Raw genomic sequence first — 26,277 nt, 5'->3', positions numbered from 1 at the left:
AACTGGCAATTGCAGTCATATGGACCCCACCTCATCTAAAAAGAAGCACCTCCCCACATCAACCAAAGGGCCCCTAGTTGCCTCTAATTAGTTGACTGGATGTAAAGAACCTCCTTCTATTTGACAAAAATGCTGTGTTGTAATGACAGCACCGAGCGGCGCACAGTAAACAAACTGATGAGAATTCCTGGGTGCAGCAGAATTGTTTGATGTCTTTCCTGCCATGTGAACGTTTGACAAGGTGGCTTTTAGATGTACGATACTGATTAGTTCGAGTGCAGCCATCCTCCAACACAGTCACTGCCTCTGTTCAGCATTTGGTGTATTTTTCCCAGCAATGACTGAAAAATAAAGGAAGGCTGTCAGCTAATTTCAACTCAATTTACTTCCCTCTACTTTACTGAAACCAATTTTACAAGGTAAGATTTGTGCAGTTGTGCCATGCTTCTAGAAGTCATATGATAATCAGGAGACGGCTTTCACTCCATATAATATGATTTGCTATGCCGTAGAAGATATTGGCGGCTAGCCAGCAACAGAGTGCTGTGTTTACTTTGTTTTTAATTATAGGTATGTATTTTATGTGCTTGTTTTTGAAAAATATACAACCAAAAACAAACAAATCATCAAATATCTGTACCACTTGAAATGATTTGGAACTATTTTGCTTGTTGAAAATTGTGCATTACTACACACTGTGATCTGTCTCCATTTTAGACAGTCAGGGTTGGCAATAAAACTAAATTAGGATAACAGGCAGTGTGATCCTTTTTTATTAATTTATTTGTTTTTGCATGTGGTGTTGAAGCTCAATCAGGTGTGTACAAAGTACTGGCTTACTGTCAGATGTCTAACTCTGACTTTGTGTACATGCACCAAATGTTCCCATATACATGGAGCCATGCATACTTGGATTAATGTAATGATCATGGAGTTTTTGATGAAGACATTTTTCACAGTGTTTAAAAGTAATGTTTCTCCTTATGACCAGAAATGTGAGCTCTTTTGTGCATGTATCTCTACCTCAGCCTTGCAAACTGTAAACTAGTGAGAGTAACCGTAAACAGGCAAGTGGCTTTCTGTCTGAGTGCAATAAAACCCCAATTGAGTAGCAAATTCTTAATATTATTCCATGTCTTCATTGAAAAATCCCTCCAAATATCCAAATACTGTTTAAATTGTCCTTATTTAATTCAGAATATTGTCAAATTATGATAATAGTGTAATATTAGTGAGCATGTAAAGTCACTGGGACTTAACTCTACTAGAAAATAATCCTTAATCTGCCCCTTTGATCAAAGTGTGTTTTTTTAGGGCCCACCTCAGAAGGCAGTAACAGTATCCAGGTCAGGGTTAAATGCTATTCATTCCACTCTTTCATACTGAAGACTGACTGACAGCCAGGAATGAGCAGCCTTCCTGAACAAACCTTATCTACTTCCTTTTTCCTGACCTTCCAACAGAAAATGTGTGTTGTCTGCATGTCCAAAGTCAGTGGCAGCATTAGAAAGTGAGGAAACGTAGTGTAAATCAAACTGGATCTCTAAAATGGCAAAAGAAAGTTCAGAATCCAGTGTTATTGTCTTGATAAATGGAACAGTCAGAAATGAGTGAAAATTCAGTGGTGTTGGCGCTTTATATTTGACAATGAAAGTTCCATTAGGTTTAATTTAGAAATGCAAATTACTGTTTATGTTTGTTATGATAGGCAAGTGACAGGAGTCTTGAATCTGAATGTGTTTCAAGCTCCTTTTTGCAAATTGTAAATAGAAAGCCTCTGAGCTAAATAAGAACCAGTGCATATTATATCTCAAAGGCAGCAAGACATATATTACAGACATACCGCCAGGCTGGCATACACAAGATATGCAAAGCAGGTAGAGGTGCAAAACAAAAATGCGGTGTTGAACATGCGGCGCATATTTCAAATCAAATCACAACACTCATGACAGCTAATCCCGTCCCTGCAAATAAAACTCCATACTGCACTATCAATACCTAGTCTGGGACCCAAACTAAATATGAGTTTCTATTTATAATTAACATGCCACACTAAGCTTTTTATACTGAAATAAACCTGTGAAGGTGAGAATTCACTATTTCCAAGAAACGAAAGATTAGACACATTCTGTTTTGTTGTTTGTTATTGAAACAGATGGATTTCTGAAGACCTAATAAATAGTATAATGTATTTGTTATTTTGGAAAAGATATTATAACAAATTGTCAAACTTAAAAAGAACAACAGAGACATGGAACACTTTCCAGATGGTCAAAGAAATATCAGAATAAGCAACCAAAACAATAAGAAAAAATGATTTTAAAATGTCATATCTAAGTAACAAAGCATCTGTTTACAATCAGACTTCTCATGCAGGAGGTACTTTGCATAACTCCTTTTTCTCTTTATTTCTCAGTGAGAGCTGCAAAGCAGATTGCTATCAAGATTTCCTCTGGTAATAAAGGAGAAAAAAGGAGACTAATCACTCACAGCATTGTCATAATAAGGCTTTTATTACTGTGTTCCTGCATGAGATTATTGATACTCTCACTGAGAATCAAAAGCGTCATGTCTATCACTGACAAACAACACCACGAGAGTCTCGTGGTCTGAATACACAGGCTCATTGAACACAAGTCAATCATTGTCTTGCCTTATTTTTCACCCAGCTTCCAGGCTTATCTTTAACTTCTGCTTAGGAAGTGGCATAGTTTACAGTAGATATAGTTGCTATGACACAACAAGGCTATCCTGAGGAAACACATGGCGGTAACCTTCACTTCAGACATATGGATCGGTGGCCTTCACTAAGCCCCGGATGTATTGGCACATGGATTTAGCCGGCTATCATAAGGGCCAGATAACCTTGTCATATCTACTCTGATACTCTGACTGTCATGGGAGGGGGGGGTTACAGGATGGAGATTCTAACTCTGTAAATCCTCTTAAAAAAACATACACACACTCACACAGAGGCGCCGTCTTGGTCACACACAGTAACAAATGCACCCCACGTGAGCCTAGCAGTGAAAGGTCAGAAGCCCCCAAGTGACAGCTGTCAATCACAGGAGGTGGGTATTATCCCATTCATTAATAACACCCAGAAAGGTTCTGGGGAAAGAAATCTCCTGACTTGTCGCCACTGGATGACCCACAGGAATTCTCAGAGGAACAAGCATTATACACTGTATCTTTACGCTGCATTTGTTTTTCCACTATTCTCCTCTGGCAGGTAAGAACATTACGTGATACAGTGGCCATGCCAGCAATTGATTGATTTAGGTTTTGCAGACTATTATTTATTGATGATGCAACGTTGTGTGATAGGTTTGATCGTTTGACCAATCAGCCTTTTTTTTTTTTTTCATTTTGATTCAGTCAATCCAAACGCTCTCAAATTGTCATGAGCTCCAAACCAGCCACATGTGTTCTGGATCATATTCCTGGTAACCTTATACAAGACCTGTAGACTGTGATAAGAAACACTCTTCTCAACATCATCAACAAGTCTCTCAGTTCTGGAATCATTCCCACAGCTTTAAAAACAGCCATGGTTACACCCTTGTCTTCTTCGACCTCTGTAAAATAGCCCAAATATTTTTGTTTTAAATCAAAATCAGACCCTGAAATCCTCATGCATGCATTCATAACATCCAGAATAGACTACTGGAATGCACTTTTCTTTGGTCTGCCTAAAACAGCAACAAAAGGTCTCCAATTATTTCAAAACACAGCTGCCTTACAAGATCCAGGAAGGCTGATCATGTTACACCAGTACCAACACCTCTGCATTGACAGCAGTTCACACAACAGCTGATTTCAAAATCCTTCTCCTTAACTATCAGGCTTTAAACAGACTAACTCCCTTATATATCATATATATCTTCAGCCCTAATTTCACCGACTATTACTCCCAGAGAACCTCTGGGTGATGTGTACTTAATATACTACATAAATTCAAGCTGAATGTAAAGTTGAGAAGTAAGTTGCAAAGCTGTACTCCATCTTTGGGGATTTAACATTTTGTCAATGAAACTAGCTAAGTCACTTTCACTCACGACATAAACTAAGGATACTTTACACAATCCTTTTTGCCATCAGGCTATCAACACAGTAATATGAAACTAAAGCTCTGCCTGGTATTATCGTCACGTCAAATATTCGTGTTGACATGGAGGTTATGAGCGATACAGCCCCCCAGCGACAAACAAGCTGAGCTCACATGCGGTGTGACTCTCTGAAAGATGTGTGTGAGAGGCCGGGGAGGATTACCTGTGATCCAAGGATAATGAAAAAAAGAATGGAAAAAAAAGACTGATATTAAATTCTAACACATGGAGAATTACTGATAGGCTCTTGTTGTTTTACCTTGCCTGGTGATTCTGTCTGCTTGCGTGGGGCAATGCCTCGTGGGACGAGGCAGTGATAAAACACTGTGTGAAATTCATTGTTTTTCTGTGCAGCATGTGTCACCCATGACAAGCAAAAGCGAACAGATACAATACCACTGCTTATACATGGATGACGTGCAAATGAATTGGATTGTGCAAAGACTAAGCACAAGGTTAGTGTTTGAATGAACGAAAAGGTAGAAAGTCACGAAGCACACTGTAGAGCCTTGAGTATATGTATATGTTGACTCCACAGTGTTTTCATTGCATGCATATGGACTATTTGTTCGGCGACCCTTACCTGTCTGGAGCTGCAGGGCGTCCATTGCGCGGCTTGTTGACTTGTGCATAGAGAGCTTCCAGTGGAGGGCCGTTGTCCTGAAGGCTCAAGGGAAGGTGAGGGCTCTGGGGACTCTGAGGGAGATGGTAGTGGTTGTATGGCTCCATGCTGCTGCTATCCACTGATGAGTCTAATGACCCGATGCCAGCGTAGGTGTGCTCCTCATCTGAACTGAAGGTGCGGCTGACAACGTCTTGGATCTCAGCATATTCCCTCTCTTTTGCCTGCTTCTCCCGAAACTCCCGCGTCTTGGCCTGTATTCTGTGATAAACATATTGAAGATGAAAAGTGTTTTTTTAAATTTGTGAATCATCTGGCAAACTAACAATTATACTCAGCACTTCCAAAATTCAAAATAATTTCCTCACTGGGAAAAAAAAAGATTTTAAAGTCTTTAGAAATGTTTGGTGATGAGGACATTATCCATCAAACTGTGACAAACTACATCAAACATGACTACATTTCAGATAATCAGCCTGACAAATGGTAAAATTTTACAGCAGTTAAAAGTTGTTCTGGAGGGTATGAAATGTAAAATATTGCCAGTTACTTTTCTTTGCCTTTAAGTAATACAATATTAGTTACAGAAAGGCAAAAGAACCTTATCTTGCCACCATGATTTCCAAATATGAACTGCTTCCTAAAAGATTCTTTCTTTGTTTTCCACAACTTGTTCTAGTTTGTTTTGATTCTCACGTAGTCTGAATGGAAACACATCTAGTTTTATGTTGTTTTCACAAGATTGGAAAAGTTTTCATAAAATGTGCCTGACAGCTCAGACAAAAATGCGTATTTATAAATGACACATGTTTATTTGTGAAGACTAAATGTCTGGAAGGAGAAACACAAAAAAACTTGGTCTGATGGTATTTGTGGTAATGAGTTACAAGTGTGTTATACAGTGTAATATTTCGTCATGAATTCAGAGAGACTAGAGCAAACGTTTAAGTTTAATCTCAGATATTGATCAGTCCAGACCAAAGGAAGGCCTGCCTAAACTTTTATAGTGGCTTTACTTTGTTAAATAATAATAATAAGATATACTTTATTAATCCTTCAATGGGGAAATTCTTTTTTCATTTTATTTTTTTTACATGCATTTTAACCTGGACACACACACATGCAGTACAACGGCATAGACATGCAAATGTGTAGAGAGATGTGGAGTGATGGGCAGCCAGCCAGACCAGCGCGCAGCGAGCAGTGGGGGGGGGGTCGGTGCCTTGCTCAAGGGCACCTCGGCAGTGCCCATGAGGTGAACTGGCACCTCTCCAGCTACCAGTCCACCTTCCATATTTTTGGTCCATATGGGACTTGAACTGGCCACCCTCCGGTTCCCAAGCCAAGTCCCTATGGACTGAGCTACTGCCGCTCCTAACAGGGAAGCAATACAAAGAAGTTTTCCACTTTAGTGAGAGGAGTTGAGCAGCGTTATTCAAATATCTTTTCATGAGTCTGGTCTTGTCTAAGGTCCTCTAACAAGAGGAGGTAAGAAGAAGACCTCCTCTTCCCCATTCCCACCCCTTCCTCTCCCTCCATGCCGTTCCACTCCCTGGGACCGCTTCCACACAACAGAGCCTTTCACAGGGCCTTTCCTGTCTCAGAGAATGGTTCCATGTGAATGCCCATCTGTCCACAGCTAAGAGCACTCGGTCATGGTGCTGCATGAGAGTGAGCAGAGCTGGCATTGTAGAACGGAGAGGTGGACAGTGGGGAGTAGAGAGGAGAAGAGCTGAAGACAGGCAAAAGGGGGATCTAGTTGACCTCCCACTGTGGTGACCCTGGCAGCAGCCACCAGACTGCTCACTGGTTCCAGATGTTGTATTCCTGCTGTAGGGTAACACACACATGCGTACAAGCATGCTACTTCCCACTGGTGCTAGACTTCCCTATTACCTCAGGTCATAACTGACCTCTAACCCCCCCACCGCTGCTCCTCACACATGATTGACAGGTTTGGAAAAGAGCTAGAATCCCCCCTTGTCTAACTCTCCCTCTCATGTCTGTGTATTTTAATAACAGTAATCACATTTCAAACAATCCCCATTTTTCAGTGCCGGATTAACCCAATTCCCACATCCTACCCATAGACTGCCTTGTTTATTTTTAGCTGTCCAAAATCCTATTTTCTCAGCATTATGTGCTGAATGAGATTTTGATGGAGGCCTGATGCAATGTTGCATGATATGCAGTCATTTATAAAGCCTCTAAGCTGGTTTGCTGTATTTCTGCATTGTCGTGGACCAGGTACAATATGGAAATTATCAACTCACATCACAGTTCTGTGCACTAAGAGGGCTCTCACTTAAGCTCGTGCTGTCAGGAAATAGAAAACAAGCATCACATGGAGAAAAACACTAATTCCCAGAAGCCCTTTCACCTGCCATCTGGCTAAAGTGATGTCAGATCTCTGCCAGGAAGGACCAGACAATGATGTTACCACAGGTTCACGGAAGTCCGCTGGGATCTCAAGACCCTCTGGCATTTTATGGACTAATCAAATTCATAAAAACAGCAATATTGACATTTGGGACGAGATAATGGCCTCGGCTAGACTGGCGACATGAAACTAAAAGAGAGAGACTTCTCTTTCAGGCCTCAGGAGTCTGACGTGGATAAAGATAATAGGCACATTTCAATAAAGGGGTATTAACAATCAAAAATACCAAAGAAGTGAGTCATGCTGTTGTCATTGGCATCATGACCATCTTACGCTATAACTTGTTTTTGTACACTCATCAACTTTCAAAATAACCTTTGTTTTCAATCCTGAACAACACACATTTTTTAGGAGAGAAGTCATGGCGTTCTCTGTCATACAAAAGATCTGTCTGTCCATGTTTTTGTGGAGAAAACATATCCATGATCCAAACCTGTCACTCAGCAGTGCGAGGCCTATTCCAACTTGTTCTGGCTGTCAGAAAGAAAAGCTGGACTATCGTACGGTGTTAAGTTTCTACCCATGGCCAGTTGGCAGCGGGTCTCTCTGTGGTGAGCTGAGATTTGAATGTTACATTGCATGCATATTATCTGCTAGATATCTCCGACTGACTTGCCAAGAATGAAACTACCAGTCGTTAAGCACCCCTGTCACCTAAAAAAAAAAAAAATCTAACTTACATTAAAAAATGTCTTTTGTAGAAAACTTAGACAGACCAGTATGCTTCAGTCAGTGAGTTGGTCCACCACTTAGGTCTAGACTGTGATATCTCAGTTACTAATGGACTGATTGCCATGATTTCTATTTGACACCCAGATTCCTGAAGCCTGGAGAATAAATCCTACTGATTCCGTCTAACCTGCTCCCTATGACTTGAAAAACAGCAAGAACATTTGTAGTGTATAAATAGCTACAATTTGGAAATACATTTTTCTGCTCAGTAATATGCTCATTATCTCAAAACCTCACTGTACATTCACACCTGCAAACTGTGTTCTTCTAAGGTAACCCACAACTGCTGCTCTACTTCCAACTGCTCTCCTTCCCCCACTTTCTCCTGCGAGACCACCCCCGCTCTGTACCATACATACTCCATTAGCCAATTAATGGCCCAGCATGTTAACACTGAGGAAAGTGCTGCCCACACTAAACACATTATTACTGTACAGCCCCAATTACCAGCCCTTCTCCTCTCTTCTCCTCTTAGTGATAGTACGTTTGAGAGAGGAGGACACTGTAGCTTTTAACGCAACAAGCCCGAGGAGATTTTATTTTAAAAAGGGGACAATCGTGCTGTGGTGCTTCATCACAGCCCCACTGTGGATTTTAATTTTCTTTTTAATTACCCTGTTGACAGAAAAGAAGATCATTCCGGTATTACGTCAGTAATTGCTCGGTTTCTATTGTGTGTCTGTGTTTTCTGTGTTTTACTTGATATCCTTAGAAGTACAATTGACCTCACACGTAGATTAAATGAAATACATTGCATACTTACTTGTCCATCGTAACAGTGCAGTAGAGAGGCATTTCCTCCTGGTTAACAGACAGTCTAGACAGTCTAATGCTGAGGCTTTCAGGGCAGTTAAAGTTCAACTCCTAATCCACTGGCTGACCATGTTTTCAAGAAAATGATGTGTCAGCCAGATGACATTATTGTTCCTTGAAACATCTCTCCCTTTCAACTTTTTTCTCTACCTGTTGTTTTTGTTGCCATCCATTGACCTTGAATTGAGTCTGAACGCCGCGCTTTCACATCGACTTACACTAAATTTGTAACGATACTGTTGATAAAGCTTATTTTCAGTGGTATGACTGTGAAAGAAGACTCTCACATCAAGTAATTACTTTAACACATTATATTGGTATACTGAGAGTCCTGGTGTGAACTGGTAGCAACATGTCAGCTCACCTCAAGTCCTTCCTCTCCACACTGAATAAATCTCACTGTTTATCCAACAGGGGTGTTTTTTGGACCAACAAAGCGAGCAGGCTCCTCCATATGTTTGTCAATGTGCAGTCTTACCCAAGGGAGGCTGGGGGGGCGGGGGGGGGGTCTGTCTGTACTCTCAGACACTCATTTTGAAGTCAACACACTTAGAAGCTTGAAAGCCTGCCTCTTCAATATGCATTGTTACCGCGGCGGATGAAACAGAATGTATTTGCTCTCTTACTTTCTCATCCAGCTGCCTTGAATAGATTTTTCTTTTCAATAACTCTTCACCAAAACATGGTCTATTGTTCTGAAGTGCAGATGGAGGGCAGAATGTATCTGAATCTAATCAAAGTGCAATAAATGACTCGTGCGTGCAGCTGTCTGTGCAGAATCGCAAACCTCCGATAGCCCATCTTTTGTGTTGACACTTGGCCCATAACGGCATAATGCAATCACAGAGATAATTGTCCAAGTTTTGCGGTGTTAATTCACAGTGTAACAATCGCATTAACTTGCTGTAGGTATCAATATAATTACAAATGTAATCACTTTTCCCAATCAGCCAGTTGGAGCTTCCTTTGAACTCACTATGCAAATGAGACTCAAATAGGATACTGAAATAATGAGATGGTTTGACAAAGTGGAGTGATAACGTTCTGTCCACAATTACTGTGACGGAAAAAAAGAGAGAAGGATTTGCCTTATAGCACATAGCTTTTTTTCTATTGGTGGCACTGAGGGTTGGAACCATGAACATGGTATAAGAGCAGAAGTTCTCTTTTGTTAAGTGAAAGACCGGGTTAATCCAGGTTATTGAAAGTGAATTGTACTGACTGACCCACTCCAGAAACACTGGTCAGGTTTTGTTTGTCTAGAGTCAGCAGGAAGTCAAACAACAAACAAGAGGAAACAGGCCACTGTCGAGGAAAAAAAAAGAGCAGTGATGTGCTGTGCTGTGGTCTGGGGAGCGGGAACAAGGACAGTCGCAGTAGAGTGCTGGCCACTGATTAGAAGCCAACCAGAGCCAAGCAGATAAGAGAGAATGGACATCATAATCAGCTGCCACAGAGAAAGACAGAGAGAATGAAGTTCAGTTCAGGCGGAAAATGAAGAACGAACATTGTCAGGTTGTCTTTGTGTGCTTCCCACTTTGGCTGGGAAAATATAGTTTCAGGTCTAGCATGTGCAGAGATAAGTCAGAGACTGATAGAAGCCCCAACAACATCACCCGCCCTGCGTTTCTCTCTCTCTCTCTCTCTCTCTTCTCCCTCATAGCCTTGTATGAATGAGGGCCATAGCTACAGCTCCGGCTGCTCTCCAACCCACCCAAGGTCCAATCAGAGGACTTGTTGTACTCACAGTCCTCTCAACATGAGCCAATCAGATAGGGGTGTCTTGGGTGCTGTCCACAGGCATAAAGAAACCAGAGTAATGGCTGCCACTGCTGGGCCAAACAAAGATTCAGATCAGCCTAACCACAGGCTCTAATGCTGCCTTGATGAGACATGAAACAGTCAATCACAGGAGCTGTGTGAAATCTGCCAGATCTTAGCAAAACAAATGCTGCTGATAACCACTCTTCATCAAGTGGATGCACTGCACTGCGCTCTCACAATGAAGTCAAAGTTTTATGTACTCTTCTCCATCATCTTCAGTCTATAAGAAGGTGACAAGATATCAATGGTGGAGAACATTTTCACTCTAAATAAATGAGTTGTGTCTGCGAGGACTGCAGGCCAAACCATAAATTGTATGAATCATATCAAGGTCAGAGTTTTAAATATATAACCGTAGCTGCCTTATTGCAGAGAGAAAAGGGCAGGTTTTATGAATTAATCTGTCTCACCTCTTCGCTGACTCCTATTTTGAATCACTAAAAGCCCCTGTCAAAACCGTCTGCTTGAATTAATGATCGCAAATGTCAGCCGAGCCCGGAGTTTGGCTGCAGCCCATCCTGGGTCGTGCTGACACACAGTGCTGGCTGACGATTACCAGCTTCGGAAACCAATTGCGGTCTGATCCATAATTTTGTAAACTCTTAAATGGTCCTGTATCCGCGGCAGTGATGCAATCAATCAGAGCATGTGCCTTAAGCAGAGAATTACGACAATCAAATGTAGCACCTTGGGGGTGTAATACAGTAGTGTTACCAAAAAATACAAGAAGTAATGGATTTCTGGGCTGACGTCCTGCTGAACCCTTATGCTTTGAATATCGACTTGTCTTCATGGCAGGTTGGTTTATTATTACCCACCACAATTTCCCTCAGGATTCCCTTTCCATTAACCAAGGGACAATCCCAGCTTGGCTGAGTGATGGGATTCGGGAACAGGTACAAAAGGAAAGAATTAGGTTGCCCTCCTGCACAGGGAGCTGAGACCGGAGCTCACACATGCATAACCGACACAAACAAGACAGGGAATGAGAATGTGCCGCAAGACAAAGTAGCAGACAAAGAAATTGGGTGACAGCGGTGAAAGAAAAGAAGCAAGAACGGGTTTTAAATACTGTGTATGTGGGGAAGGGAGGGTTGTGAGGGCATGTACTCTACATATCTCATGCCCACTGTGTGTCTGTGTTGATTCTGCCGCTTAGCATGACAGTCGTTCGAGAGCTTCTCAAAGTGGACAGATCTGGATGGAGAGCCAGGCTCGCTAGTCTCCAGGGTGCACTGAGGGAAATGTGTTGGGCCCTCAGCCAGAGGGGGGTTCACACCCTCAGTGGAGAGGACCTTCACTGCAAGTCATAGTTAAATACCAGAAAGAAATGTGCTACAGCTTTTCGAGCAAGGCCTCCAGATGTTCCATTCAGCAAGGAATGGGGCTTCGTGAGCCTATTTTTTTTCTTTATGCGCACTCTTGTTTGTGTTTGTGGTACCATGCGTTTTCGACAGCCATCCATCCTTCTTTTCCTTTTGCCGTAAGAGGGAGCGGTATCACGGCCTATTGTTTCTATTCAATTAGCTGTCATTACCAACAGCAGTTTGATTACGGAGTTCATTTGGCTGGTGGAGAACAATGAAGGCAGCAAGCTGTCTTTTCATTCACCGTGCCACCAATATTGTCTTTCCTGCTGGAGAGAATTAAATGGGGCTTGTCTGTGAGGGATGAGGCGTACGCGACAAAACCGATGCGTCGCCTTATTCTTCTGGACGCCCTGATGTCCACGAACACCAGTGGACATAGAGCCAAGAGGGGCAGATAAAAAGGAACAGCGTATTCTTGAGCGATTAACAACCTGGGCAAGCTGCAGGAGAAGACAAATGCAGCGCTACATCGATTTCACTATTATAATGAGCACCATTCAATCATGCCAAATCCACAGGGGCCTACGAGTACCATTAGGAGGTCAGCGCCTCTGAATGGCACAGGCAACAACAATCCATAAATGATCTATTTAATGTACTGATATAAAAGAAAGGGACTTTTCACAAATTGACATCTGAGTGCTTTCCCAGAATTTCCCAACCTTGCTCCGCCATTTTGCTAATTAGGTTGTTTGCTAATTTTCCGGTCAGCAGTGTTTTTTTTTTTTAATTTGTTCAGCTGGGACTTAATTGTTTAGGCTTTTAGCGAGCTAAGGCTCTGTCTGAGCACTCACCTCTCTTGTTCCAGCTTCATCCTCAGGGTCTCCTCTTCTGACGCCTGCATGTCCTCAGCTTTAGATTTACTGGAGCCCTTCCTCTCCATCCTGTCTCCTGGCCGTTCATCCTTCCGGTGCTTTCCAAACCTGGGTAAAAGAGAAGGGCAAAGTGGATTTAATTGAGGCCCTGGCTTTAATAATTTCCAACCCAATATGGATTTCTTTTTTTTCTTTTCTTTTTTTTTTTTTTTTACAGCAGCAAGTCTCGTCCTTTGTCCGGGAAATTCAGGTGAAATACTCAGTAGGAAATTAAAGTGTCAAACTGTCAAAATCTTCAGGTCAGGTTTGTACTGGAGAGACAGCTCAGCAAGAGTCTCCCCGGGCACCCATTCGTTATTGAAAGAATAACTTGGCCATTTTCATATAAATTCAATCAAAATGCATCAAACCATATCAAAAGATAAATTGACATAGTAAATTCCCTCCCTGCCAAGACTCCTTCCAGAACAGCAGAAAGGATTCAGTGTGTGGTGTTAAGTCTAAGTCTGAAAAGTAGAAAATGGCTACACTCCCCCTTTTTAAAGGAGAGGATGAGCTCCGCGTTTCCTCCCTGAGCTGTAGAGTTTACTTAGAGTGATGGGAGCAATGACAGCTCATGATTTAGTTTTGAGCAAGGAGGGAACAAACTACCTGCAACCAGGCGAAATGTAAGTGGTGGAAACGGCCAAGCCTCTGAGCATCATTTGTAACTTTCTAGGCAGCGTCGCAAACTTTTACATTTTAATGACGGGAGTGACACACCGGTGGCGGTAAATCCGTTACAGTTTTACAGCGAGGTGAGGATAAGCCAAGCCGATGATCGTAAATTCCTCTGGTTGGCCCGAGCTTGGTGCCGGGTGAATAAATGACTGGAGACTCTGGCTGACTGAGGGGTGTGAGAAAATGATGAGGAATGGAAAATAGAAAGGAGGCATGCGGTTGACAGAGAGTACAGTAAATTTACAGGGCTGCACACTCACAAACAAACACAATATAAGGACAACTCTATTATCTGGCTCCACTGACTGAGACTTTATTATTCACAACAATGTGCTTGTGGATAACACTAAAATCGATGCCAACTCCATACATGGGCACAAAATTTTGAGATAAAGTAAAGTCTCTGCTGAGGCAGAACAGAAAGGGCAATATTATGATAGTGTGATGTCATTTCCTGCTGCTCCACAATGGTGCCAGCTGTGGAGGAAATACTAAAACAGCAGGATACACAAAGAGTATTACAGACCAGGAAGTGAACATCTAGATACCATGTTGCTCTATCTACTTTGACCCAAGGTGTGTGGTCTGATACTTATTATGGGCATGTAAAGGCCAATTATATGCAACCATTTGAACACCGTGTTTATACACGCTGATGACCTATGAAAACCATGATTTCTTTAGGTAATTACAGTTGAGGCATTATTATTCTGAAAGAGGTGAGATTTAGTCACTGCATGGACATGAATGGTATCATTAAGGTTATTGTGGATCCTTAAAACCAGTGTAGACATTGCGTCATCATCAGCCTTCAGTCAGGGTGAAGCAGGGTTCAACAGTGCAATACAAAGAAATCAGTTGTTAAATATTCTAAAACTATATAAATATTAATAATAATACACAAAAATATTTTTAATACAATAAATCTCAGAGGAAGGAGTGCACAAAATGTGTGCACAGAGCTAACAGCTCTATCTAATGAAAAGAGTTCTGATGGAAGAACTTAAAAGCAAGTTTTTCAAAAGCAGACAGGTAAACACTCACTATTAAAGAATATGTGGTCACCTGAAAAATCATGCCAAGGCTGTACAAAATCAACAACAATGTAAATACAATTTTAAAAAAAGACGGCATGCAATTCTTAACTGCTCTGTTTTTTAAGTGTTGAAGAGACTACATATATTTCTGGGTAAAAAAAAATATACATATATAAAACATGCTGTCATAGAAATTGGGAAAAGTGAACCACTTAAATGAACTGAAATGCTGAACTCAAAAAGAGAATGTGCTTACAGTATATCTCTGACAACCCGATGATAATGATCATGGTTTTGTGCGACTGGTTTTAAATGTGAAAACTGCAAATCTCACACTTTTTATGATTGTCAGGTTGGTGGAAACTAGGCCACTTATATGGACAAATTTGATGATTGTAAATACAAGACAATAACAGAAAGTGTACGGGCATGAGGTCATGTGGCCACAAGTGAGAAGAAATTCAATAAATATAACTGGACTGACTGGATTTTTATTGACTGTTTATATTACATAACGTAACTCAATGTCCCTGCATTGTACACACAGACATTGATTGTGATGATCCACATGGGACATTCTTGAGCCATCCTGTTCAATTTCAGACGGAGGAACAGGAGAACGCATTAAGCTCTGCAGTCTCCGTGCTTCACTCTGAGTTTATTTTTACCTTCCTCATGGCTGAGCTTTACTTGACAGTTTGCAAACTTTCTCTGAAAACTGAAAAAATTACATCAGACAAGGTTGACTTTGGACCAGTGGAAGTGAATATATTCATGAAATTGGAGACTGTTACCCTCACGGATGTTTATTATTCCACTTTAGATTAAAAGCAGCCAAGACCTTTGTGCAAATTACTTCTCTTTGGTAGTGGCTGCTTTGGAATTACAATCTTTTGAATGGGCTGTGGTCTGGTGGGAGGTCCTGGTTTGTACAGAGAGTGCAGACGTGGCCAAGGGAGCGATATCTGGGTTCTTTTGTAGCACAGATAGCATACATTACCTGATTAATTAATCAACAAATGGCTCTAGTAAGGCATAAAACTCTAGGCTTAAGCATGGAATGCTAATAATAGTGAGCCTGCTATCTATCACCAGGGCAGGTGACAGCTTCTCTCGCCTCACTTCAAGGACTTTCATTAACTTCCTGAGGAAAATTCACCTTCCTCTTTTCTTTTTTCCTTTTTTTTTTCTCAGTCTCATCATATTCTGACCCCCGCCCCTAAAAAAAACATAAAATAACCTTAGGCGAGACAAACTTCTGCCCTCAACTTTTTTCTTCTTCGGGATCAACATCACTACAGTGAGGGATTTGTCATACTGAAACATATTGGTGGATTAGACTGAGCAGGACCCTGGGCATGCAGCAGCTCCCATATGAAAGACTATTCCCTCATCGCCGGTGGCCTAAGAAGGAGGGCCCACATCAAAGAGGAGGTGGAGGGAAGAACCGATACTACCAGAGCTATTAGAAGGCTATCGGGACACTTGCTGGTTCACTGACAACGTGGCTCTGCCCTCCATTTGAACAGCCTGAGCCCCGCCAGTGGGGACTGTGGTAGAACACAGGATTAGCCACCAAACCTCGAATGACGCACAAACCCCAATGTAATATTTCTACACTCAACATTTTCTCAGCAGGAAAATACAGAAATCTGTGGTGCCTGTGTGTGTATAAAAACTGCAAACTGCATTGACTTTCATACCTGTCTCTGGAAGATAAGTGTCTCATTTATAAAACGAAGAGAATCCAATAAAAAATAGTAATGACTTGGAGTTAATCAGTGTCAGGAGGGAAGAAGAAACTCAGCTTTTTTCTTGTAAAACCCTTGAGCCTGTATAGGAACCCTGGCATTAATCGGCACTGGCATCGGGACAGCTGTATTGAAAGTGAGGGTGATGAGGCTTAATAATAAGATATTGATTGGCAGCTGCAACTCGAGTAGAATGACAATGAAGTAACTACAGTATAAGTTGCAGTTTGAGAAAGAAAACCATACCTGGGTTCAAACAGAATAACCTTAACTCAAACCTCCACTTGTTTTTGATCCCCCCAACATAACTTAGGAAACTTAAAAACGACCTTGGAAATAAGTTTATTCTGTGGCTATTTGAAAAGACTGTGGATGGCCACTATTTGAGAAAAATCCAGACTTTAAATCTCCATTAAAGCCAGGTAAACAATGATATGCCATTTACTTCCTCATAAAGCTTTGATCTTATTTTTCTGCTTCAGTCCACTCGACCGAAGCTCTGTTTAATGATCCGTTCCTAAGCATCTATCTCACTGTGGCAAACAGCACATAAGAGTGATGAATACACAAGTGCAGAGGTGCCCTCAAAAGACAAAGTACGGAAGAGATGACGAAAACGTACAGGTTTAGTCGCATCGTGATATGCGCAGAATTTAGAATATTTATGACTTTTAGGCTGTGTTCGATTTCTGATTGGCCATCAAACCTCATTTCAGTTACATGTACTCTAACATGCGTCAGTCACATATGATATATGCTTCATTAATGTGTTGTGTTGGCCACAGATGCAATAAAACTTTAAGCGTTATGAATGTGACATGTGCTGACAGGGTCTCATAAAATAAAATGTTTTCAAATATTGCACATTAGGCGTATTAGTGAGTTGCAGTATGTGGCTGTTTTTCCTTGAAAAGAAGTCAGTAAATAGGTACTCCATTCATATGATACATCCTCATATATCACAGAAAACAGAAGGGTTTATACCACTAGCAGTGGATGCCTCATACATCATCCTCATCGATTTACAGGGTAATAATACTTCAAGGCTGCAGCACAACAGAGGAGGAAAAAGTCAAAGACAGAATTTCCAAAGAGGGAGAAAAAGTAAATTATGCAAAGCCTCAAAGCCAGTTTGATTGTTACAATCATTTAATCTGGGGAGTAGATTTGACAGAAGCTAATCTGTTTTGACATCTTCTGTGGGGAGTTTGTGGTTTGCTCACAGGAAGCAGATGACTTAGGGAGGGAGGACAGCAGAAATAGCAGCATTTCTCCTTCTCCTAAAATCTGCGGTTTTTGAAAGTGAATGCAAGAACGTGATGGACTACCTGGTTTAACCTCACATGATGCACGTTGGCATTATTCAAACCTGCAAATGGAACAGGTGAGCCTGAAAGAAAAAAATGACTGCATCTATCAATTTGAGTAAGTGATGAGAAGATAATTTCAAGGGCAGACTGAGAGAATCGTTATGGTTTCTGCTCGGCCAACCTGAAAGTTAATCCAGATCTCCCAGGGCGAAGTCCCCCACAGACGTCTGATGTGGTGTCTGAGTCCCCCCTCCACCCTGAAACTGTATTTGTCGCAGTCAGGAGGAAAATAAATAACTATGCCTCCACCCACTGCATTTCATGGTGATAATCTATGAAGCGCCATAAAAAATACATTATTTTTCCTCAGAGGAAATCAAGAAATGTTATTATCATTTTATTAATGCCAAAAAGCACACCGCAGAAAGTTAAGACTGGCACATACACACACTCACATACAAATACACATTCACACACTATTTTTCTATCTTCTCCCATCCCTGTCCAGTGCAAGGGCATGTCAGTATGAGGCTGTGCATGATTTCTGCACGGTGTTGCACCTAGGGCTACACCCTGACAGTGGCATGTAATTTTAATAGTGCCTTGTTAGGAAGGCGAGGCTGTCCGATTTGTCTTTCCTCCTTGCTAGCTAAGTATTATTGCAGCTGTGGTGAGTAAACACTCTACCTGACACACACAGATGACTTGGAAAAGAAAAATAATAATAATAAGACATTCAGAGAAAGAAAAAGGGAGAGAGAGTTTTTTTCCTTCTTCCCCGGGAATCACACTGTGACCCAGTGATCGTTAACAGGCATTAAAGGGGCAACCGTTATCGTCGAGTGGTCTCAGCGTAATGCTGCCACCACTGGTTTCCAGGGACGCCAACCCTAGAGAGGTATGGGAGGATGTTCTCCCATCGTTCCTGCTGCCTCCAGCCACCACCAGCCGATAATCTCCCTCCCCGCGGAACTCATTATCCGCAACCTGTAATGTCAGTCAGCACTATCCCTGATCAACCGGACCCCTTTTAAACCAGAATCTAGAATTTGATGCATCCTCAAAAGAATTTTTTTTTAGGAAGGTTAAGGAGAAAGACTGCAGCCTGAGATTTATGATAGAATGTGTGAGATAACGTGTGAGTTCACACCGTCTTGGGGTTCATGATATGGAAAGTAAAATAACACAACCCTTCATGCAGCTGCACACTCTCCTGCTTTTCACAGAGACTCTGCCTCTTACAGGTTGCATCGATATATGACATCTCTGCGCTTTCACATCATTGGACAAGGGCTTGTGCACAAAACACCAATGGTTTTCGTCCTGAGCAAAAGTAGAGGGGGGCACTGTTGTTGATTGGCTGTGGCTCTGGAGGGAAGCCAGGCCTAATTCTTCCAGCAACGGTGTGAAAACAGTGGGGAGAGATACAGGAGGAGGGAGGATGGGAGTCGAAATGGTTCATGCCGGGTGAGAAAGCGGCGTGTCCCGCACCGTGGAGGCATGACATGCATTTATTCATGACATCAGGCCGAGCCCCAGTGGGGGGACAGCACCATGAGCGAGACGGGGGGAAAATGATTCTCACCAGAAACTTCTATGCCTTTTAGGTCACCCAGCTGAGCAAAGAAGACACCATCGCGTTGGAGGATGTTCTGTTTCAGGGAACGTTTCACCATAGCAGAATAATGAAAACGAGAAAAAGTATTTACAGATGTATGCACTGTATGCCATCTCAGGTCATTGTATTTAAATGACAGTCTTTTTCTCAACCAATATCACTGTCTGCACCTGTTTACCATAAAGAGGTTATTGTATGGAAATGAAGATTTTCTGGCTGAGATACACATGCATGAAAACTGATGCTATACCACCCTTACAGAAAATTGTTTTCAGCCTTAAATGATCTGTCTTCCTGCCATGTGCGACAGTATTTCCTGTTATTTCTGAAACTCTCTCTCTCTTTCTCTTTCAGTTTTATTATTATCATTATTATTATTATTATAATTTTCCCTTATAAAAGTCTGTATGTGTGTCCAATGGCCTGATCAACACTACATTCAACCGCTAGACTAGTTGAGAGGAGATATATATAGCCAAAGACAAACAAGGCTTCAAAAGAGCTTATCAACCCACCTCGATCCTAAGAAGGAGAAGGAGGAGATGAGACAAAGAAGACAAGAGAAAGGGTTTGGACTAAAATAAATACATTTGTGTTTAAAACGGTCAGTCACAGAGGACTGCAGGACTATTTTTACGTGGTATCCCAACCTACAGATTTCTATTGTACTTTGACTGTTTGAATCTGACATTAGTGAATGTGTGTGTATGTGTGGAGAAGAGTATGGTAGATTTTTGAAATTTCAGCAACAGAGTTAATCCAGTCTTATTGAGAAATGTTCTTTCTAGCCACAGAGACCAGACAGAATATCAACACAGAGCTGCATCAGAGGGAATAGCTGAGGACGTTCCGCGCTTTTAACTAACAACTATCAGTATCAAAGTAACAGTTGGACTGAATGAGTGTGTATATATGTTTGTGTCTGTGTGTGTGTGTGTGTGTGTGTGTGTGTGTGTGCGTGTGTGTGTGTATGTGTGTGGGGCTGGGGCTGGTGGAGGAATCTGAATGTCTGTCTGCAACTAAAAGTTTTTTCATGTGTGGATTTGTGTGTTTGCAAGATAAAAAAAAAGCAACAACAAAAAACACAGCATTCATCTGTTTGCTCTGTATGCCAATTATTCATATTTAAGCAATAGCAGGTATACACAAGCATCTGTGTGTGCGTGTGTGTGTGTGTGTGTTTATCTATATGTGTGTGCCTGTATATCAAGGGACAGCTTGGCTTTTCCATATTTCAAACAGCCTGTGCAATACAAAGGACGAGGCCCAGCCCAACATGATTGCCTTTAATGTTTCACATAAATCACTGAGTTGTGTGTGTGTGTGTGTGTGTGTGTGTGTGTGTGTGTGTGTGTGTGTGTGAGTGTGTGTGTGTGTTAGTGAGAGCAGAGGAGGGGTGGTTTTTGCACACACTCAGAGGAATGTTTCAAATCCCTGACACCCCTGATTAAAGCCTCTCATTACAACACAAATAAACAGTCCGAATGCATTCATACATCCATTTGTTAAAGTGTATGAGCGCAGTGAGGAGGGAGTTTCTGAAGGACAATTTACATAGAAACACTTGAGCAGCTCGGAGGGAAGTTCAGGTGTTGGGGAAGGCTGTGTGTGTGTGTGTGTGTGTGTGTGTGTGTGTGTGTGTCATATCATGTTATTCAACATTTTTACCACTCATAATCACCCGGCACACTTCCTTTCTCCCCTTCTATGCACTAACAGACATTATTCGTATCCAGATGCCTTTGTTAGCCACAACTAACGCATAAGCAGACACACATAACCTCAAATGCTCATCTACATATATACACTCACATTTGGCTAATGCTTAATCATCCTAGCCCACACCCTCACACGCAGGGCTGGGGATGGGGAGGAGCAGGGAGGAGACGGCGCTGTGGTTCCTCAGCAGAAGAGCTATAGTAGGTGGCTCAGGCTGTGACCTAGATACAGTATGGCACACTGCATTCCTAATGGGCCATTTTGATCACTGCCACTCTCTGTATCCTCAGCTAGGCTGCTGCCGCACGCCTCAAACACAAAAAACTCAGCATTCAGCAAACACGGCATCCCAAGTCTACTCAGCTCTTTTAATGATGACAACCACAATTGTGCATGTGGAAGTGCCACAGTGGGGAAAAAAAAGGCAAACTGAATTTTGGAAAGGCTGTAGAAAATATCACTGGTGTGCAGAAAACTCCAAGGGATCAGACTTTGACTGATAATAGGTTTGGAGCTTTTACTTTGTACAACTCATTGGCACGTGGACCGTAGGTGAGAGGAAGTAGCTTATGATCACTGCAACGATACAAGATTACCTCATAAATTAATGTCATTTGTCAGGTGTCTTGTATTTTCTGTTTTTATTATCGTAGCTTCTCACAATTATTTCCCAGCTAATTTACATGCTAATGAGTCTGAAGACACACAAATGCCTGATTTCCAAGATGTTCATCTAAAAGACAGGCGAGGGTAGAAGTGAGGCAGGTTTTCTGTCTCGTAAACGTCAGACTTTGAAATACAGGCAGAGACACACACCAGTCCAAGCGCTGCATTCGAGTCCAATGGACAAAGGAGACAGCGGGATCGCTGATCCGTGATATACATCCCTCCCAGCATTCAGAGGGAGACGGGAGAGGTCTTTCTGTCAATGCCACAATGAATCTCCAGGGCAGCTGGAAGGGAGGAGGGAAGAGGGATACGCTTGGATATATGGAAAGAAAGAGGGAGGGAGTGACAGTAATTGTGAGTAAAGTGAGGATGAGAGAGAGTAGGAACCCCCGTGGAATCCAGGGTGAGTGACTGTACATCACAAGCAGGCTAAATAAATAGCCCTGGACACTCCTCCTCTGTCTAGCCTTCTACAGTTGGATCAAAGTGCTGGTTCTCCAAAACAGAAATACATCGGAAAAAAAAAAGAACCATAAAGATGATGAAATTATGGAAAAAACTTGTGTGTGATATGTACTTTTCCTGATTTACAGCACACAGGAAACTTGCTTTACAGCACAGGAAGGAGGTGGGTCACAAAGAGGATACAGTGGGTTTCATGATTTTATGGCAGTAGTGTAAAAATACACAGGTATTACATATTAACTGTGAAATACTACAATGGCTGAGTTGATATATGAACCCTATCACCAGACCAGGACATCAATATTCCATTCAGCGAAACAGATTACAGTCAGTAGCAACTTGTTACGTCCAATGTCAAGACTTTTTTTAAATTCTCGCTTTCCATAATATCTGCACACACCAATATGGCACTATGGTATGGCTGAGGTTCTTTTAGTTGACTTATCATTGACGTTGCGACAGAACATACTGTACACTGAGCTGGATACACAGTTGTTGATACTTACTGGGCTGAACCAAACCGGACCAGGATTCACAGCAGGAAATATCAACTGTCCTTTATCTGACTCTTCAGTCCATCATCAGACATTCCTCTCCATCAGCCTCACATTGATCCCCTCCTTAACTCACAAACTAGAGGCGGAAACAGCTCCAATCTATTTATGGCAGCGAGAGCCCAATTAAAGTTCCTTCACAACAAACATAGGGAGGAATGAAATCCTGATCTGGACATGAAGTGAATCTCCATTTCTCTGACACTCTCACCAAAGACAGGAAAAACAGATTAGAGAAGGAGAGAGAGAGAGAGACAGACAGACAGACAGACAGACAGACAGACAGACAGACAGACAGAGGTGGACAGACTATTTCACTTTACATGCCGAACACATGTCGAGACGCTGGCAGAACAAGAGGAATACAGTTCCTGCCTTTAATTGGTTGCCTTTGATGGAAATCAGAAGTGTAATTCAACATCGATTGATATTACCTTTGTAATTCAAAAGCAATTTTCTCGGCTTTTTTGTCTTCACTGTGATTGTTTCTCTCCCACTACCCATCTTCTCATTCACATGTTAACGTGTGTGTGCACATCAGCAGGTGGGATGGGATGGGAAAGGTCATTTCAGCCAAAGGCCTCCATTTCATTACATGCTAAGCCCGGTGGATGGGTGAGCAGACTAGCAATGAGTCCTACTGTAGCAGGCAGCCCACTTCATTTGCATAGCACATAGGAGGAAATAAATAGGTTCTCCCGTGAGCATTTCTCACCTCTGTCTCTGTAATATCAAGCATGCTTTGCATCTCTAATTCAACTTCTATTTTTTTTCCTTTCTCAGACCAAAACATACATTTAATATGTTTCATTACGGAGGCATTAGTGATTCATTTGTACTATTTAGAAAAACAAAATGGGATTGTGCCGTTCTCAGATCCTTGTACGTGTTCTTAATATTTTCTCATTATTTCAAATCCGACTGTCCTCGGAGAGTCGACTCACACTGGAACAGCCTTTCTCTGATTGATCAAAGCGATCCGGGCCAAGGCGAAAAAAAAAAGATAACATCAAAGTGGAATCAAAGTGTCTCAAAGTGTGAAAAACAAATATCAGAGAGGGAGGAAGTTTCTGTTTGGAACATCGAGGTTGATCTAGGGAAGGAGAAGAGAAGAGAAGAGAAGAGAAGAGAAGAGAAGAGAAGAGGAGTCTTGAGTTTCCGTCGGTGGTTCTGGGTGTGATTCCACTGGGGTTGGATCATTAGTAGTCACAGGCCTGGAAGAGTATGTAGGGTGCACTGCTACACTTAATTTGAGCTCTTTAATAACACACTTTATGAATTCAGTCATGTTTGCAGCCCTCTGCCTGAGACGCAGCGTGAGAGACAACGGTGGATCTCATTTCAGGCCGACAGGATTTCAGATTCAATTAACTCCATCGTGCAACACCACCTCTCCTCTCTCACACACACACACACACACACACACACACACACGCACACACACACACACACACACACCCACCCCACTTCTCCCCCATGCTTCAAGGTCTATCTCAGAGCACTGCGTGATCATTCGAAACCTAATTACTTCAAGGCTGTCTGATGGAGGCCCAGTGCTGCCCAATCGCATTTGCATCGAGTGGCCAAAAGCAAAGGAAGTGCGGCCGGACAGCCACACCCCCTCCTCCACCGCACCCCCACGCCTGAACACGGCCATCTCTCATTTTTGCATGGTGGCTAAAGTCGCAGAGCATCCTCTCCTCCTCTTCCGTAATCCTATAACTCAGCCTCTTCCTACGTCTATATGCTTCACCCCGCCAGAAATGTACAGACATTCCAATTTTTGGACACCAGACACAAAGCTTCTCCTGCCTTAACTTAGCGTACAGAAGGGTTTTGTTGTTTTACCGTTTTCATCTCCCATCCCTGGACTCTGTGACGGGGACGCTAATCTTCTCAGTGGGGGACTGTGTTGTTTGTTGTTTGGCCCCTGCTGGGCGTCTTTGGTACATGATTGGCAAGAGAGTAATGGGATGTCACACTCAGAGGACATTTTTGTGAGCGAGTTTGGAGTTCACCCTGCAAAACTGACCCCCCTAAAGTCCTGGGATCTTGCACTGGCTTTGAAGACGCAGAGGAGGGGGGGGGGGGTTCTTCTGAAAAGATGTTTTTCCCAAGAAGTTAAAAGGAGTGACCCCTCTCTGTGCGGTGCCCTCGGTGACATGATATTTCTTTTAGCTGCGCAGGCATTTGAAGGTGATATTGAGGTATGACTTTGCAAGCTGCCAAAAGCTGCCAAAGTCCACTATTCGGTTCCCTCTGAAACATTCATTGATGACAGAGGAAATCTGCGGCTCACTTTGCTTGAGCACGTCTAACAGAGAGGTCAAAGGTCAGGGTCAGCTGACAGGAAGTCAGTTTGTTGCTCATGAGCACTTCAAAGGAGTGAATCTTCACCCACTTGGAGACTAGAAAAGCAATTTCCCTGATCGCTGACCACCCTGCTGAGCTTATGTTTATTCTGACATCACCACAGTGAATGATGTGTTATATTCTGTAATTATCTTTTGCTGCATTACTCTTCACTTCACTCCAGCTGCCAGCAGTAACTCTTGCTGATGCTGTGCCCTGTGCTTGCCTTTACTACCTCAGCACCGACATTATGATGAGTGAGGCAGAGCCAAAGAAGAACAATTATCATTTTCTCTCAGATTACATTCAGCAGATGTCAGGGCCCACATGTGGAGGTGGCTAATTGCTGTCTCCAAATCAACTGTGGCATAATACTACAAGCATATGCGAGGGTATGTGTGTGTGTGTGCGCTGGGGACGGTGGTGCGGACGAGGGGTGCGCTTTACAGAAAGTTTGTGTGTTGATCCATCAGGCACGCTCGCAGCCATTTGTGTGCATAAAAGCCAGGCTAATGCGTGTATTATGTTGGTGTGCTAATGATAAAACCGGCTTACCCACATCAGCTGTTCACACTCACACGAGCAGAAAGAATCATATATGAAGACACGGAGCGGCGCTGGAACACGCTAACCACCTTCTCCCATGCTGCACATAAGGCAATCGTGCTTCCGTGGCATGTTATCCATATTCTAGGCATGCATGCAAACACACATGCTACTTGTGCCAGACCCCCCCACCCCCCACCCACCACACACACAAAGTCCACTCTGCCTGAAAATAATAAAGATTGAAGGACAAAAAGCACCCCCTCACTCCAGCCTTCACTGCTCCCCTTTTCGCTCCACACCCCTCTCTCTCGTGCGTCTCTCCATGTAGCCTTGAGTGGGGGCTCCATCTGAAGGAAGGAGGAGGCAGACGAGGTCCCTTGGGGTGATGGGAGGGTGAGGGGAGGGGGGTGCGCACGGCTGTCACACTGTGCTCCAGTGTCGGCTGATGGCTCGGCGTGACGCATGCCACTTATCAGATTGGTGGGGAGGGCGGGAGTGGGGGTAAGGGCAACTGTGCATGTGGGTGAGGAAGCAGCAGGGAGAAAGGGTGAGGGTGGTGCCAGAGCCCATTAACAGTCTTTTCATCTATACACACACACACACACACACACGCAAACCTGCATCAAACATGCACATGCATGCAAATTTACATGCCTGCTAAAAATCACTCACACACACACAGAATGGCCAGAGATCGTCAGCTCTCCCTGCAGGCAGACAGTAGCACAGTGCCGTGACTGCCGCTGTGAAAAGCTCCCTTCTTTTCTCATTCCCCCTCTGCCTTTCCTTTTTCACCCCCCTCTCTCAC

General features: G+C 42.7%; 1 protein-coding gene across 2 annotated transcripts in view; it reads right to left on the bottom strand.

Annotated features, from left to right (window-relative positions):
- LOC104922457 (partitioning defective 3 homolog) overlaps positions 1 to 26,277 on the bottom strand; it is a 327,327-nt gene that overhangs the window by 69,467 nt on the left and 231,583 nt on the right. For both annotated transcript variants that reach the window (XM_027274131.1, XM_027274132.1), the window contains exons 20-21: positions 12,705 to 12,833; positions 4,693 to 4,992 (exon numbers count right to left, since the gene is read on the bottom strand). In XM_027274131.1, the coding sequence (XP_027129932.1) occupies positions 4,693 to 4,992; positions 12,705 to 12,833 (429 nt within the window). The remainder of the gene's footprint in view (positions 1 to 4,692; positions 4,993 to 12,704; positions 12,834 to 26,277) is intronic.

This window comes from Larimichthys crocea, chromosome XXIII (assembly GCF_000972845.2).
Source record: "Larimichthys crocea isolate SSNF chromosome XXIII, L_crocea_2.0, whole genome shotgun sequence".
Taxonomy (NCBI): Eukaryota; Metazoa; Chordata; class Actinopteri; family Sciaenidae; genus Larimichthys; species Larimichthys crocea.
Note: the sequence above shows the minus strand (reverse complement) of the source record. Positions and strands in the feature narration are given on the sequence as shown.